This window comes from Euprymna scolopes, chromosome 46 (assembly GCF_053919585.1).
Source record: "Euprymna scolopes isolate OS-2025 chromosome 46, ASM5391958v1, whole genome shotgun sequence".
NCBI classification, from domain to species: Eukaryota; Metazoa; Mollusca; class Cephalopoda; order Sepiida; family Sepiolidae; genus Euprymna; species Euprymna scolopes.
In genome coordinates, this window is record NC_136527.1 from 99,880,298 (window position 1) to 99,896,027 (window position 15,730).

At 32.4% G+C, this 15,730-nt stretch overlaps 1 protein-coding gene across 19 annotated transcripts in view; it reads left to right on the top strand.

The window, feature by feature from the left end:
* LOC145270654 (RIMS-binding protein 2-like) overlaps positions 1 to 15,730 on the top strand; it is a 1,565,000-nt gene that overhangs the window by 1,468,239 nt on the left and 81,031 nt on the right. For 15 of the 19 annotated variants that reach the window (XM_080126270.1, XM_080126275.1, XM_080126269.1 and 12 more), the window contains one exon: positions 6,220 to 6,345. The exons of the other annotated variants lie outside the window; for them this stretch is intronic. In XM_080126270.1, coding sequence (XP_079982396.1) covers positions 6,220 to 6,345 — 126 coding nt within the window. The remainder of the gene's footprint in view (positions 1 to 6,219; positions 6,346 to 15,730) is intronic. 19 annotated transcript variants of the gene reach the window in all.

The following is a 15,730-nucleotide window of genomic DNA, read 5'->3' on the forward strand; positions in this document are numbered from 1 at the left end:
TCTAATAGGGTTACATCGCACGAACAAGGTGGAATTATTCGTTCATCAAATGTTTATCTCTGTAAATTGATTGTATCATTTGCAATTTGCAAACGCTGCTCTGGAGTGAGACTCTTATTAATGAATTGCCAAACCAAGCTGAACTCAAAATGTGTAATCAAAGTAAATAGAATTGTTGATTAATGTTCGCCACCTCTTAAAAAAAAAAAAAATTAAAATAACTCAATATGTGATCATTGTTATAGAGAGAGACTAGCCTGAGTGCCTGGCGTTGCCCAGGTGTTTGGAGGTGTGTGTTTCGCAAAAAAAGAAAAAGGGTAGTAGGCAGGCAGGCAGGCTCTAACCTGTACCGCGAAGGAAGAAAAGAACGTGAAAAAAAGTGACGTCTTTGCTGTTGCGTCCATCGCCAAACCGGAAGTGGCGAAGATTTAAATTAAGGCTAGTCAATCGAAAAGAGGGGATGATTTTCGAAAATATCGGCGAAAAAAGCGACCCCTTTGTAGAAAAGTGCCCAGTTGAAGATGATGGAATTAATGATTTTAGTCAATTTTTTTATATTTATTGTCCGAAGGGTCGCGCTTCAAAACGATACTGATCTCGTGAAAATCCATTGCTTCTGTCGAAAGCTTTGGACAGACGTACATATATACATTTAAACAGATAGGTGAGTTTTATATAATAAACTAGCGGGGGTACCCGGCGTTGCCCAGGTGTTTGGAGGTGTAAAAGAAAAAAAATTTTTTAGTAGGAAGGTAGGATTGAACCCCAAAGCCTTGACACAAAGGTGGAAACGAAAGGGAAAAAAGCCAGACACCTAACCGTTTTGGCCACGAGGGAAAGGAGCTGATAAGGACGTTAAGTGAATGTTTATGAAGCGAAATAAGCAGGTGCGAGGAAGTGGTGTGGTGTCTGACCTAGTTTTGCACTGCAAGTTAGACGATTCGCTTTTTGAAGCGGCGAGCTGGTAAAAGTCAGGCAAATTCAATACACATGTGACCCCTGTTCATAACTCTTATCATTTAGATGTGATATAAAAAGTTTTGAGAAGGAGTGAGCCAACCGATTGCTTCTCGGAAAAAAGCTTTTCGCGGACATACACAAAAAAGCGTACATACACACACACACACACACACATTTTCGCTTTTATATATATATATAATGTCGTTACTAAAAAAAATAAGATATGATTCTGTGAAACAAAAGGGGGCGCTTATTTTCCCCATTCACATAAAGATGTAAACTTATTGAAAAAAATATCTCCCACCCGTATTATTAAAAATTATTTATTTCTTTACCATTTTTTTCTAAAATTTTTTTTTTCTTTTTTTTTTTTTTGAACGAATGAAGAAATCTTCAGTTTCCTTCAAAGATGAAAGGGTAAATTTTATACATTAAATTTTTCAAATCCCACTTTTTTTTTAGACGGCATTTCAGAATTCCAGCACTCTTAGAAGAACCAAAAATAAGACACTGCCGTTCTGATTCCACTATACACATCCCTCCTTAATCCCCAGCTTTATATATATAATTTTTTTTTACTATAATAATAAAATACCTACAGACACTAGTGTTTCATTCTTTCGGGAATCTTCAGTGCATGGTGTCACGATTAATACCAGTCGAACGATTCAAACTCGGCAACACGAGACATCTCTGGCTCGATTAGCAAAGACCGTATCCATTCGGCTACCATTAACCGCGTGAAATAACGTTGAATTGAAACATTTTAATTTTTTAAATGTTCTTTACATCAGTCAGACAGTGATCTAATCGTTATACGATGATCTATGCATAAGAGCTAAATTGACCAACTTTAATTCAACTGAAGGTGCTCAACGATAAGAAATGAATTTCTTTAAGGGGCTGTCATATATATATATATATATATATATATATGACAGTCTCTTAAAGAAATATATATATACTAGTAGTTCAGCCCAGCTTTGCTCGGGTGCTATGTACTGTTCATAACTTTATATGCATATATATATATATATATATATATATATATATATATATATATATATATTAAAAAGTTTGACTCATATCCAGGTAACCTACATCTAAAATTTCAAGTGTTTGGACCCAAAATTGGCAGAGGAGTTTGGTAGAGTCTGCAAATGTCAACTCTTTCAGCTTTAACCTCTTGGCAGCCAAATTTTCACCCCAAAACTGATTAAAAAGCTTTCTGCATTGCTTTTAGTTTTTGAAACTTTCATATATATATATATATATATATATATATATATAAATTAAAAATTACAATTAAATTTACCAAAATGATCCAAGATGGTAAAATTAAAGTATAATATAAATATTAAAAAAATAATATTTATAAAGTTATCTCAGCCAGATGTAAAAGCTCGATAAAACCAAATAGGAGATAGAGCTTATAATACGAGCAAACAGTTAATAAAATATGTTAAAAAGCACTTTGAAATGAGTTAAAAACATATTTAATCTGAAAAGGAAACACTTGATAAGTGGATAGTCCTTAATCCACGGAGTTTCAAAGAAATACTTTCATTCTCATCAGAGGGTAGGAATTGGCAAAATGCAGGATCGGAGTTTGCATACAAAAGTATTTGATGAAACAACAAGTAAGTCAAAGATCTTACTTGAAAACAAAAAAGTGAAGCAGAGGGAATGTGGTGAAGAAAAAGGTGATTACACGTGAATGGATAGTCTGGTGGAAGATAAATAATCCAGTGACGGTACTGATCCCGCATTTTGCTAATTCCTACCCTCTGATGAGAATGAAAGTATTTCTTCGAAACTCCGCGGATTAATGACTATCCACTTATCAAGTGTTTCCTTTTCAGATTAAATATGTTTTTTAACTCTTTTTCAAAGTGTTTTTTAACATGTTTTATTAACTGTTTGCTCGTATATATATATATATATATATATATATATATATATATATATGTGTGTATATGTATGTATATGCTTTTCTGAAAAGTAATGCGTTGGAAAGAAGGGTGAGGGATGATGTGGCTTCTAATTTTGAACTGTGACCGAACTTGATCGACTAAGCAATCTATCAATCCTACAACTTTTACTAAAAGAGTTATTTATCATTAGATTATGTGTATAAAACATTTATGCACTTGTGTCGTCGTCGTTCTTGTGGACCCAGGTAACTTGTCTGTGGATATATATAATATATAGTGCCGTCAAAAAGAAAGTCCGCCCTTGTACTTTTTTCAAAAACTGGCAACTTATGCTAAATTTAATGTAACTGTTTAAACAACCTATACCTCACTATATTCTCCTTAAAAGTTACCTTCTATAATTTTACCTGTTCATATTTGACTTTTAATTGAAATATTCTAGTGTTCACGTCAATTTAAAAAAATAACTTCAATTTTTTTGCGGCTTGTATATATATATATACACTAGGTTTTTATAAAGGGAAACAACTCCTTCAAATTAAAAAGTGAATTATCGACTTTTCAACTGTATTTCAACAAATTATGATAAAATGATACTAAGGCGAAATTTTATATTAAAATTAAGTAAAATTAATGATAAATAATCCAATGACAATAAGGAATTAAAATTATGTAATAATAAATTTTATTAAAATTATGTAATAATAAATTTTATTAAAATACTAATAAAACTGAATTATATATGTATATAAAATTCAGATAAAATCAACAATTGGTATTACCGGAAATAGAACAAGTCGCGTATGCGTGGTTCCCCCTCTGGTGCTGCATGTGAGATGACGCCACACAAAAAATAATGAAGAAATGATGAATGTGAGAAGTGTGAAGGGTCAACGTTGTCTTCACATTTTCGCCAAGTTTCAGAAAAATCTAATGGATGGGGCAAAAGTTACCAGTTTTTGCAATCGTGGGGCATTTGTAGCTCCTTTTGAGCTCCTGGGAATGCCCAATCCCAGTGAAAATGGACAAACGGTGCAGTTTTATGCCTTAAGACATGTATATTTGAATTCAGCACCATGGAAAACTACTATATAGACATACATGTCAAGTTCTTGAGTAATATGAAAAAAAAAAGCTTCAAAAAGGTATGTTCCAGAGGAATGCAAACCAGAATTTTGCCAGGGTCATCCATACTGAATCTATGTTAAGAACAATGGCCTCCACATTTTGGCCAAGTTTCAGGAATGGGCCAAACGCTATGGGGCAAAAACTGTCATTTTTGGCCATTTTTTAATCTCTTTTGAGCCCCTGGAAACGCCGAATCCCAGTGTAAATGGATAACAGTGCAGTTTCAGGCCATAACACATGTATATTTGAGTTGACCACAGTGAAAAACCACTATATAATCAAACATATCAAGTTTTTGTTGAGAAATATGAAAAAAAGAGTCACAAAAAGAGGCGTTTTTAGCGCTGAATGTCCCCGGGGACACAAACCAGAAGTTTGTCGGGGTCACCCATACTGGATTTATATTAAGAACAATGGGTTCCACATTTTGTCCAAGTTTCATAAAAATCTAATGGATGGATCAAAAATTATGGGGCAAAAAGTTTTATTTTTGATCATTTTGGAGCATTTTTGACCTCTTTTGAGCTCCTTGGGACGCAACGGGAATTTTCGAAAACAAAAAAAATTATTTACTGTGCACATTTATTTAATGAAATGCAATTTGTGGCAAAATTTCAGGAAAAACTAATGGACGGTTATCAGGCAATCGTCCGGACTAATGGAAGCACAGACGCCACTGAAAACATAGATTCCTCTTCAATAAACTCGGGGACCAAGATAGATATTTTTTGTGATTAGATTCATATAAAATTAAATAAATACATAGACATATGTTATATATATTACAATTATGAATATTATGACAGTAAACATATAGAGATTAATTATAAATAATAAATTAAGAAAATATAAAATAGAATATTTTTAATAGTATATATCAAAATTAATGCAATTTATTAATACGAATATTTAAATTTTAGTGACTTTACCGCCTTTAAAATGGCATAATAAAAGATAAAATAAAAAATAGCAACTTCTCTTCCAATTTTCGGATTTTAATCATGTCAAATCACACTTTGTTTTCATTTGACAGATTGATTGTTGCTTTTTCTTCCGATGAGTTAAGGGCAAAATAAATTCATTGATTGATATGATAATAAAGTGAATGATTCTGCGCTACGAAACAGTCAGCGTAATTAAAAGAATAAATTGTAAGATGGTCAAGTAATAGTGAATTTTCATGAGTCTACAAAAATTTTAAATCCCTGTATGAAAACATGTCTGGAAACTTTTTGAAGGCACCTCGTATAAAACGCTTCCGTTCAGTCTCGAAAGACAAAGGATAATTGTGAGGCAAGGGTTGCGCAATCTCCAGCCACACTTCTCGTTAATCAGCACTGCTTGAGTCCAGTGGCAAGGAGAAGAGCTAGATGATTGGAAGCAATGCCGAGATAAGCAGAGAGCACATACAGCACCTGGAAGTCCCAAATGGTTACCCATTTTAGTACTGACCAGACTAAACATTGCTTAACTTTTGTGATCTAACGGGTACCAGTGCGTCAATGTGATTAGGCGAAAACATTATTTAATGCGACAGCATTCCCCATTCCCCCCCCTTTTTTTTTAATGGAGAGTAGATAATACAGTGGATGTGTTATCGGCAGCTCCAGTAACTCTCGCTTCTCCTATTTTGTCATTCAGTCCTCATTCAATGAGTGATTTTTCTGACAAAGGGTGAAGAAAAAGCTGCTTAAAGGTCGGTAGTACTTGGTGACCAGTAGTCTGAGATGTCAGCAACATCGGATTAAATTTTTTAAAATTACTTTTTTTTTTTTTTTTTTTTTTTGCATTGCATTTTGAGTAATAAAGCTATCCCTTCTTTTAGAAATCGGGGTGAAAAGTGATAACATACGTATGGACATGAAATTACCTTAGCGGATTATTGCGTAGATATTGCTAACCTTGTTCTAAATACCAGCATTAATGTAGTTTTGCATTTGTCATGTGCACCCCCCCCCTCTGTTTGTGTGGTGACAATAATAAAAACGTGTTTCTGGTTTTGAGCATTTTTTCAAACTTTTTATTGCTTCAAAAATAATTTTTTTAAAAAAAATTGCGTAAAATGTTCATATGAAAATGGTCGCCACTGTTGTCTCTACCCCACTCACACGCCCAACCCCCCCCCCCTTCATACCTTTGCCATAATGAAGCCCTTAACCATTCGTGCCCGTCTCTTCACTGATTCTGTTCCCTCTAGCACGAGCACGAACGTGATCACGAGCATAGCACCTACGAAGACAAGCAGGAAGACTGCACCAACGACACGGACGAGGAAATTGAAGCGGCGTTCCGTGCATGTGACAAAGGAGTTACGACGAAGAAGGTGAGTTGTGTTGGGGACGACACGTCGTCGGGACTAGGGAACCCATTTTGCTTTTTCAGCTAATACCTTTTTACCCAAAGGGGAGGTTTATTAATTTATTAATGCCTATTAATAAATTCATATTGACTTATATATACATATTAGCAAAAGTACCTGTCGTTGACTGGGTTCAATAATAACGTTAATATTTCAGTGCGCAGATCATGCGCGCATGCGCAACCGGATGTCGTAAACTGGAAAGTGAGTTACATACATCGTTACAAGGTCATTTGAGTTTTCTAATTATATAGATATATATATACTAGCAAAAGTACCCGTCGTTGAAAACAGCCTACAGAAAATCGACTCTGATTTATGAAAGTATGACAGGTTATGAAAAGGAAGGGTTGTAAAGAGATAGCTTCGAATTTGGAGGTATCAAAACCAAAGCAAAATATGATGAAAGTAAAAATAAAATAGATAGGCCCCATAATTAATCATACCATACCTGTTCACACTGAAACACTTATCACAATATTCTGTGGATCTATATTAAAAAACCTGGTTAAACTTTGTGACATATTTCCATTCTATGGATGTCAAGCGTGAACGAACACCCCATAATTTTATTATACCATATTTATTCAAACTGAAACATAATTATCAAAGTATACTTACGCAGATAGATATGAAAAGACTTTATTAAAGTTTGTGCCTATTTTCATTCTATGGAGGCCAGGCGCGAACCCAGACCTCACAATTTCATTATACCATCCCTATTTAAGTTAAAACATACTTATCAAAGTATTCTTATGTACATCTATATCAAAAACACTTGTAAACGTTTTTTTGTAATTTTTAAATTTTTTATTTCCATACTTTGTGAACCAGGTGCGAACGCAGACCTCACAATTTTAATGAATCATTAATATGCCAGATCAAACATACTTATTCCTGTGTCTCGATACATCTTCTATCATTATATGTGATCAGTTTTCTATAATCGTCAAGCATATAGGAGCCTATTCGTGACCAGACACACACACACAGACAGACGTTCAGCTTTATATTATAGATATTAGCTTGGTGCAAAAATATTGTCTTTTTTTTTTTAAATGTGTAAAGTAAAACCGTACTGTTATAACAAATCATAAACATGAAAGGAAATAGTTAAGAATAAAAATTCTTGAATAAAGAAAACTTGTAGAGAAAATCGTAACTTACTTAGCTATCATATATACGTGTTTCAATAGGGTCGATCGTGTTACAAAATAAAAAGAAAGAAAAATGCTAAAATGGCGACTCCCAGTTTGTTTTATGGTTGATGGTCGTTGTTACTATGCAAATAAAACAAGCGAATAAAACAAACGTGAAGCAAACAGGGGAACAAGTTGAAAGAAGGTGTGTAATATGTCTGTAGTGCGAATCAACTTGAAGAGAGTTGTGGAGTTGGAAGTTTTGAAAACAGAGTGTCGAGTTGTGGAGTTGGAAGTTTTGAAGACAGAGTGTTGAGTTGTGGAGCTGGAAGTTTTGACGACAGAGTGTCGAGTTGTGGAGTTGGAAGTTTTGATGACAGAGTGTCGAGTTGTGAGTTGGAAGTTTTGACGACAGAGTGTCGAGTTGTGGAGTTGGAAGTTTTGACAAGAGAGTGTGGAGTTGGAAGTTTTGACGACACAGTTTTTGCATTTAAAAAATTCTGTAAACTCAAAAGTGTAATAATCATAAAATAATAAAATGCTAAAAACAAATAAAATTATCACTAATTGAAATTAATTTTTACTATTTAAGCTTCACTGCTTCAGCTTACATGCAAAAATAATATTGCTGATTTAAATTCTAATTGGAAATCAAATAATAACAATATTAATTAATAATATTAATAATAATATTAATTAATAATATTAATAATAATATTAATTAATAATATTAATAATAATATTAATAATAATATTAATAATAATATTAATTAATAATATTAATAATAATATTAATTAATAATATTAATAACAATATTAATTATAAAATGGTTATGGGTGTGATTGTTTGAATGCTCACATATCTTTTACCCAACCTCAAAGTTCCTGTGCCATTCTTTATAATTTACCAATTTGTGCCATTTTTTTTTTTTTTTTTACTAATGAAGAGCAGCTCACTATTAGCATTTATTTATGTGAGAAATTCAGACCTTTATAGTTACGGATAATCTAATTTTGTTTTTGTTTTTTTTCACTTGTGGCTTTTTAGTTATGGATGATCTAATTTTTTTTCTTTTTCATTTGTGCCATTTTATACGATTTACCAATTTGTGCCATTTTTTACTAGTGAAGAACAGGTCACTATAAGCATTTATTTATGCAAGAAACTCAAACCTTTATAGTTAAGGATAATCTAAATTTTTTTTATTTTTAACTTATGCCATTTTTTTACAACGTACCAATTCATGCCATCTTTTACAAGTGAAGAACAGGTGGCTATAAGAATGTATTCATGCGAAAAACTCGTAACTTTTATAGTTACGGATGATTCAATATTTTTTATTTTTCATTTGTGCCATTTTTTTTTTTTTTTTTTTTTTTTTTTTTTTAGAATTTAACAGTTCGTGCGATTTTTTAAAAGTGACATTACATCACTGAAAAGGGAGGTGACAAAAAATGCAATAAAGTTAAACGATTAGAAATACTTACAAAAAAAAATGGTGCTTTTTAACTGAAGATTCCTTGGTAAATTGGCTAAATAAAATTCTAATGTTAAGAAATGCATACTTTTTTTTGTAGTGATGAGAAAAAAAAATGGGTCCTTGTTCAATAAAATACTTAGGTGAAAATCACAATTCCAAATAATTTAACAGCAAAATTCTTTCATGTACTTATGAATTAATTAATATTATTAATATTATTATTAATATTATTAATTAATGTTATTATTAATATATATATCCATCAGGCAAACATGGGTATCTAAACCAAAAATTAAAACCCGCTAGATCAGGGAAAAGAAATCTCCAGAAAATCGCTAGATCAGGGAAAAGAAATCTCCAGAAAATCGCTAGATTTTTAACTTTCGTCAGTTCGTCAATCAAATTACATGGCCTTTTGGTCAAGATCAAAGTGTAGTATCTGTTCTTCAGATGCTGCACTTCCATTTCTCGTTCTCTTTCAGTGGAGGAGAAATCCTTCACGACTGAGACAATTTTTTATTTTTTGTACCTTTTCTCCACGTTAAAAAACGACCCCGGTCTCTAACTCCGTCGCGTGGGGAGGCATTGTAAATAGGTACCATTAATAACTGGGCGGAATAAGACTGGCTTATTTCCCCTGTTATACTTTTGCCATTATCAATTTGATAAAACGAAAAAAAACAAGCGCTGTTGGTCATTCTTGATTAGAAATAATTTTTTTAAAATTCTATTCTACTCTAAACTAAAATCATTTTAGTCACCAAAATACCACATTTACACTAGTGGTCGTCCTACTACCAGATATTTTCAAAGAATCATAAAAAAAAAATACGATTTTAAACAAATTAAAGAAAAAAAAAAAGAAATGGTTTAATTTATTATTGTATTTTTTTTTAAATATATCTATATCTTATATAGTGCAAATATTACATACATCGTTACAAAGTCATTTGAGTTTTATAATTATATATGTATATATATATACTAGCAAAAGTACCCGTCGTTGAAAACAGCCTTCAGAAAATCGACTCTGATTTATGAAAGTATGATAGGTTATGAAAAGGAAGGGTTGTAAAGAGATAGCTTCGAATTTGGGGGTATCAAAACCAAAGCAAAATATGATGAAAGTAAAAATAAAATAGATAGACACCATAATTTATTATACCATACCTGTTCACACTGAAACACTGATCACAATATTCTGCGGATCTATATTAAAAAACCCTGTTAAACTTTGTGGCATATTTTCATTCTACTCTAAACTAAAATCATTTTAGTCACCACAATACCACATTTACACTAGTGGTCGTCCTACTACCAGATATTTTCAAAGAATCATAAAAATACGATTTTGAACAAATTAAAGAAAAAAAAAAGAAATGGTTTAATTTATTATTGTATTTTTTTAAAAATATATCTATATCTTATATAGTGCAAATATTTTTCAATCTAATCAGTCCCACACTGTCAGCTAAGCTCCAACCCCTGTCCCATCGCTAACATGTTTTTTTTAAAATATATCTATATCTTATATAGTGCAAATATTTTTCAATTTCAATCGGTCCCACACTGTCAGCTAAGCTTCAACCCCTGTCCCATCGCTACAATGTTTTTTAAAAATATATCTATATCTTATATAGTGCAAATATTTTTCAATCTAATCGGTCCCACACTGTCAGCTAAGCTCCAACCCCTGTCCCATCGCTACAATGTTTTTTAAAAATATATCTATATCTTATATAGTGCAAATATTTTTCAATCTAATCGGTCCCACACTGTCAGCTAAGCTCCAACCCCTGTCCCATCGCTACAATGTTTTTTAAAAATATATCTATATCTTATATAGTGCAAATATTTTTCAATCTAATCGGTCCCACACTGTCAGCTAAGCTCCAACCCCTGTCCCATCGCTACAATGTTTTTTTTTTAAATATATCTATATCTTATATAGTGCAAATATTTTTCAATCTAATCGGTCCCACACTGTCAGCTAAGCTCCAACCCCTGTCCCATCGCTACAATGTTGCCTCTCTGTGTCTGTTTTACAAGTATTTTAATGAAATGTGCTCTGATGAGCTTGTTGCATTTGTGCCCCCTCGATGTACATATCCCCCCAACAAACCTGCTTAGCAACAGAATCTCTCCTCTTCACTGTTGAGGTTCCTAAATGCCAGAAACCTTTCTATTCTAATAGTTTCTTCCTTCGGACAGCTAGTCTTTGGAATTCCCTTCCTGCTACCAGTGTCCCTGATTGTGCTGATATGCAGAAGTTTAAATGTAATGTAAACCAACATCTTGTTAATCTTTTCTAGGTATGGTCCTAAATAGTAGCCCTTACGTAAGTGGCCTTATTAGGGGTGAACATGAGTAAATTATATTTATAATATATATATATATATAATATATAGTAACTTATATATATATATATATATATATATATATATATATATATAAAATATATAGTAAATTATATATACAGATATAAAATATATAGTAAATTATATATATATATATATATATATATAAAATATGTAGTAAATTATATATATATACTAATTAGTAGATATCCTTACAATATATCTTGTATAATAATTTAATTTGAATAATGGTCACAACACAGTTTTTCATTATTGATGGTTGGCAATGATACATTATAGTTTACAACGAAAAAAAAAGTGCAAAAAAAAAATAGACAATCAATCACTTTCATCAAATCATAGCTGAGATTCAAAATGGCTGTAATTTTTTTTTTATAGTAGCATGGATACCCGGCGTTGCCCGAGTGGAAAGAGCTGGTATACCAAAGATCCACCAGCCCCCTAAAAAAAAAAAAAAATAAATAAATAAATGACACAAGAAAGAACATAAGAATAAATTACATGAATGTGTGTGTATATATATAGATATATACTAGCAAAAATACCCGTCGTTGACTGGGTTAAAAAAACAGCCTACAGAAAATGGACTCTAATTTATGAAAGTATGACAGGTTATGAAAAGGAAGGGTTGTAAAGAGATAGCTTCGAATTTGGGGGTATCAAAACCAAAGCAAAATATGATTAAAGTAAAAATAAAATAGATAGACCCCATAATTTATTATACCATACTTGTTCACACTGAAACACTTATCACAATATTCTGTGGATCTATATTGAAAAACCTGGTTAAACTTTGTGACATATTTCCATTCTATGGAGGTCAGGCGCGAACGAACATCCCATAATTTTATTATATCATATTTCTTCAAACTGAAACATAATTATCAAAGTATACTTACGCAGATAGATATGAAAAGTCTTTATTAAAGTTTGTGCCAATTTCCATTCTATGAATGTCAGGCGTGAACGCAAACTCCACAATTTTATTATACCATCCCTATTTAAGTTAAAACATACTTATCAAACTATTCTTATGTACATCCATATCAAAAACACTTGTAAACGTTTTTTTGTAATTTTTAAATTTTTTATTTCCATACTTTGTGGACCAGGCGCGTACGCAGATCCCACAATTTTAATGAACCACCGTTCTGCCAGATCAAACATACCCATTCCTGTGTCTTGATACATCTTCTATCATTATATGTAATCAGTTTTTTTTTAAATAGTCAACCATATAGGAGGCTATTCCTGACCAGACACACACACAGACATTCAGCTTTATATTATATATATATATATATATATATATATATATATATATATATATATATATGATTGTACACACACACACACACACACACACACACACACGTCTTGATTCAATAAAGTTTCTTCAGTGTAAGTTTATCCATTATATCTTTGCTTTGTTCTGCCTTCTATAAACTTAAATTTCTTTTACTATATACATATGAAATAATGCTTTAAGCAAACCACATTAAATTTTTATCAAAAGTTATTCATTATAAATCCATTTCCACCCCTTTTTTGTTCTTTAATCATGATGATGTTTAATATTTATTTGTTTATTTGTTTTTTTGTTGTATTTTTATTTAACTAAAACCATTTAATATTTATTTGTTTGTTTGTTTGTTTTTGTTGTATTTTTATTTATTTAACTATTTTTATTTATTTAACTAAATTTTATTATTTTATTTAATTTATATTTGCAGCTGATCCGTCTGTATTGCTTCTCGTAGTTTTTTTTTTAATTTGTTTTGCGGATGTGAAAAGGAAAAGACATTTTTGTTTCTTGTTATTTCTTTAAGTATATATATAAAAAAAAATTGCTGCATCCATGTTTTTTTTGTTTGTTTTTTTTTCTTTTCTAAAAGCAAACTGGGTTCATTTTTTTAATTTTTTTCACTGAAATATGCATGTGATGAGAACTCAAATATTTTTAAAATCCTATTTTAATCTTAATTGAGACAGATCAAACAAAATGTTACTTCAAACTTAAGCATGATCGACAAACCCATGTATGGAGTATTGTTGTCACATTTGGGTTGGTGCATCTGCTACTAGTCTCTCTGACTGACTTCTTCCTTGGTTGGCATTTGTTTTTATTTACAAAAAAAAATTAGATAGGAATTTCGTTTTTCCATGCCGCATTCCACTGGCCCTTATTAAATTCGTCCAAGGCCAAATTTTAATATGACTGTCTTCAAAACTTGTCAGTTGAAGAATGTTGATTTCAAAGCTTCTGTACATTTTTTTCAAATTGTCATGACTTTTTGATGACGTTTATTAGTTTGAACATTTGTCAACAATATTTGCATGTGTGTACCTAGCTCCATATGCATGTGTGCACCCAGCAATAATTCCAGCGTTGCCCAAATTCTATTCAACAATGTGACACGTCAATTCCGGTCACCTGTTCGGATAGTTTCCTGTGCAACTTGACCAGGCCACAGTTCGACATGTCAAAACATGGCTTCACATCTCTTGTCCACACAACTCTAGCTAGATAAATAGTTATATAGACAGACAGATACATAGATAATAAGATAAACAAATAGATAGACAGATGAACAGATAATTTACTGCTTCTGCCTCACTGCTCTATAACAGTTTGTTGATATAGTACTGAGGCAAAATATCAGCTCAACTCCCTAAAATAGAAATCGTCTTCATAAAGACTGGGTTGTCCCTGAAAAGAACATGTATAACAAAAAGTTATTGTTTGTAGACATTGTTTGTCCTGAAAAGGACAGATAAGATGGAGGTGTTTGCTCAGCGAAGCAGAGCGTTGGTTACCGGGGTCGGTTCAGGTCTAGTCAAGAGCGATGAGCAGGATGCAGTTTCAGAGTTGTATGGCGTCTGGCTGTCCTTCCTTTCTCCTTTTGCAGACGTATCGTAATCCACACGTTTACACATGCATTAAAATGTAGACATCCGGGACCCAACACATTGTAGACTCAGTCGCAAAAGAGACAAAGAATAGGAAAAAACTTCAGCTCACTGTTTCAGGTTTAAAGAAAAGACCTTTATTCTTCATTCTCCCACCACGCGTGACTTCTCATTACGGCTGTGACATCACCCACGTCTCTAACATGATCGTCTTCTCTAACAAGCTCGTCGGTCTGTGCACGCATTCTTTTTATGATCTTTTTATTCCCTATTCCCCATCCTCCCTCCACGAGGGCGGTCCTGGATATGACCTTAAACTATATCCAATGGTGAGGCCCCAACTTGCGGGCTTTGGGGAGTGTGGATGAACTCCTTAATTGCCATTGCTCTGGTTTTACATTCACTTATCCCTCCCCAATCCTTACACATGTCTGGTGGCATCAGGCGCTTCTGTTTTTTTTTTCTAAAAAGAAAAAAGAAAATTTTCTAAAAAGAAAAAAAAAAATTCATGATGCTGACCATCTTATAATTTATTCCTTTAATTCAGTTGACTTATACAATTCTTGACAGTATCTATTTCGTAGCGCAAAATCAATCACTTTATTATGATATCAATCAGTGAATCTATTATACCCTTAACTCATCAGAAGAAATATGCAGGGTGACCCAAAAAACAAAAAAAAACAAAAGCTAAATGGAGGCCATCTAGAACATATGCTGTAGGACGGAGAAAAAAAGGCCAAAGACCTTTGGTCCATCATCAACATTTTGATGATGGACCAAGAACCAAATGTGTTATTTAAAAAAAAAAAATTGTATTGATAGGTTTGGATTGGTTAACATTCTAGCTGGGTTCATCACTCTCGTTCATATATATATATATATATATATATATATATATATGTCTGATGAATCCTAACATGGATGAAACTCGGAATATTCTGTGTAGCTTAATCGCCATATATATATATATATGGCGATTAAGCTACACAGAATAATATATATATATATATATATATTATATATGGTGATTAAGCTACACAGAATATTCCGTGTTTCATCCACGTTAGGATTCATCAGGTTTCGTGGATGAAACGTGGAATATTCTGTGTAGCTTAATCGCCATATATATTTTATAACTTACTACCTAGCTCTACGGTCCTGGATATGACCTTAAACTATATCCAGTGGTGAGGTCCCAGCTTGCAGGCTTTGGAGAATGTGGAGCCATCCTTTAATTGCCATTGCTCCCAGGTCCACTCTGACCAAGAGTGGTAGTACCTGTTAGGGTCCCAACTATAGGTTAAATAGAAACCGACTTGAAAAAAAAAAACATATATTATATTAAAAAATTTTCTTCCGGATCACTGGGTCCAGCATTAAATAACCTGAAAAGGGTTTATATACCGTAAAACAAAAATAACCAACCAACCAAACAACC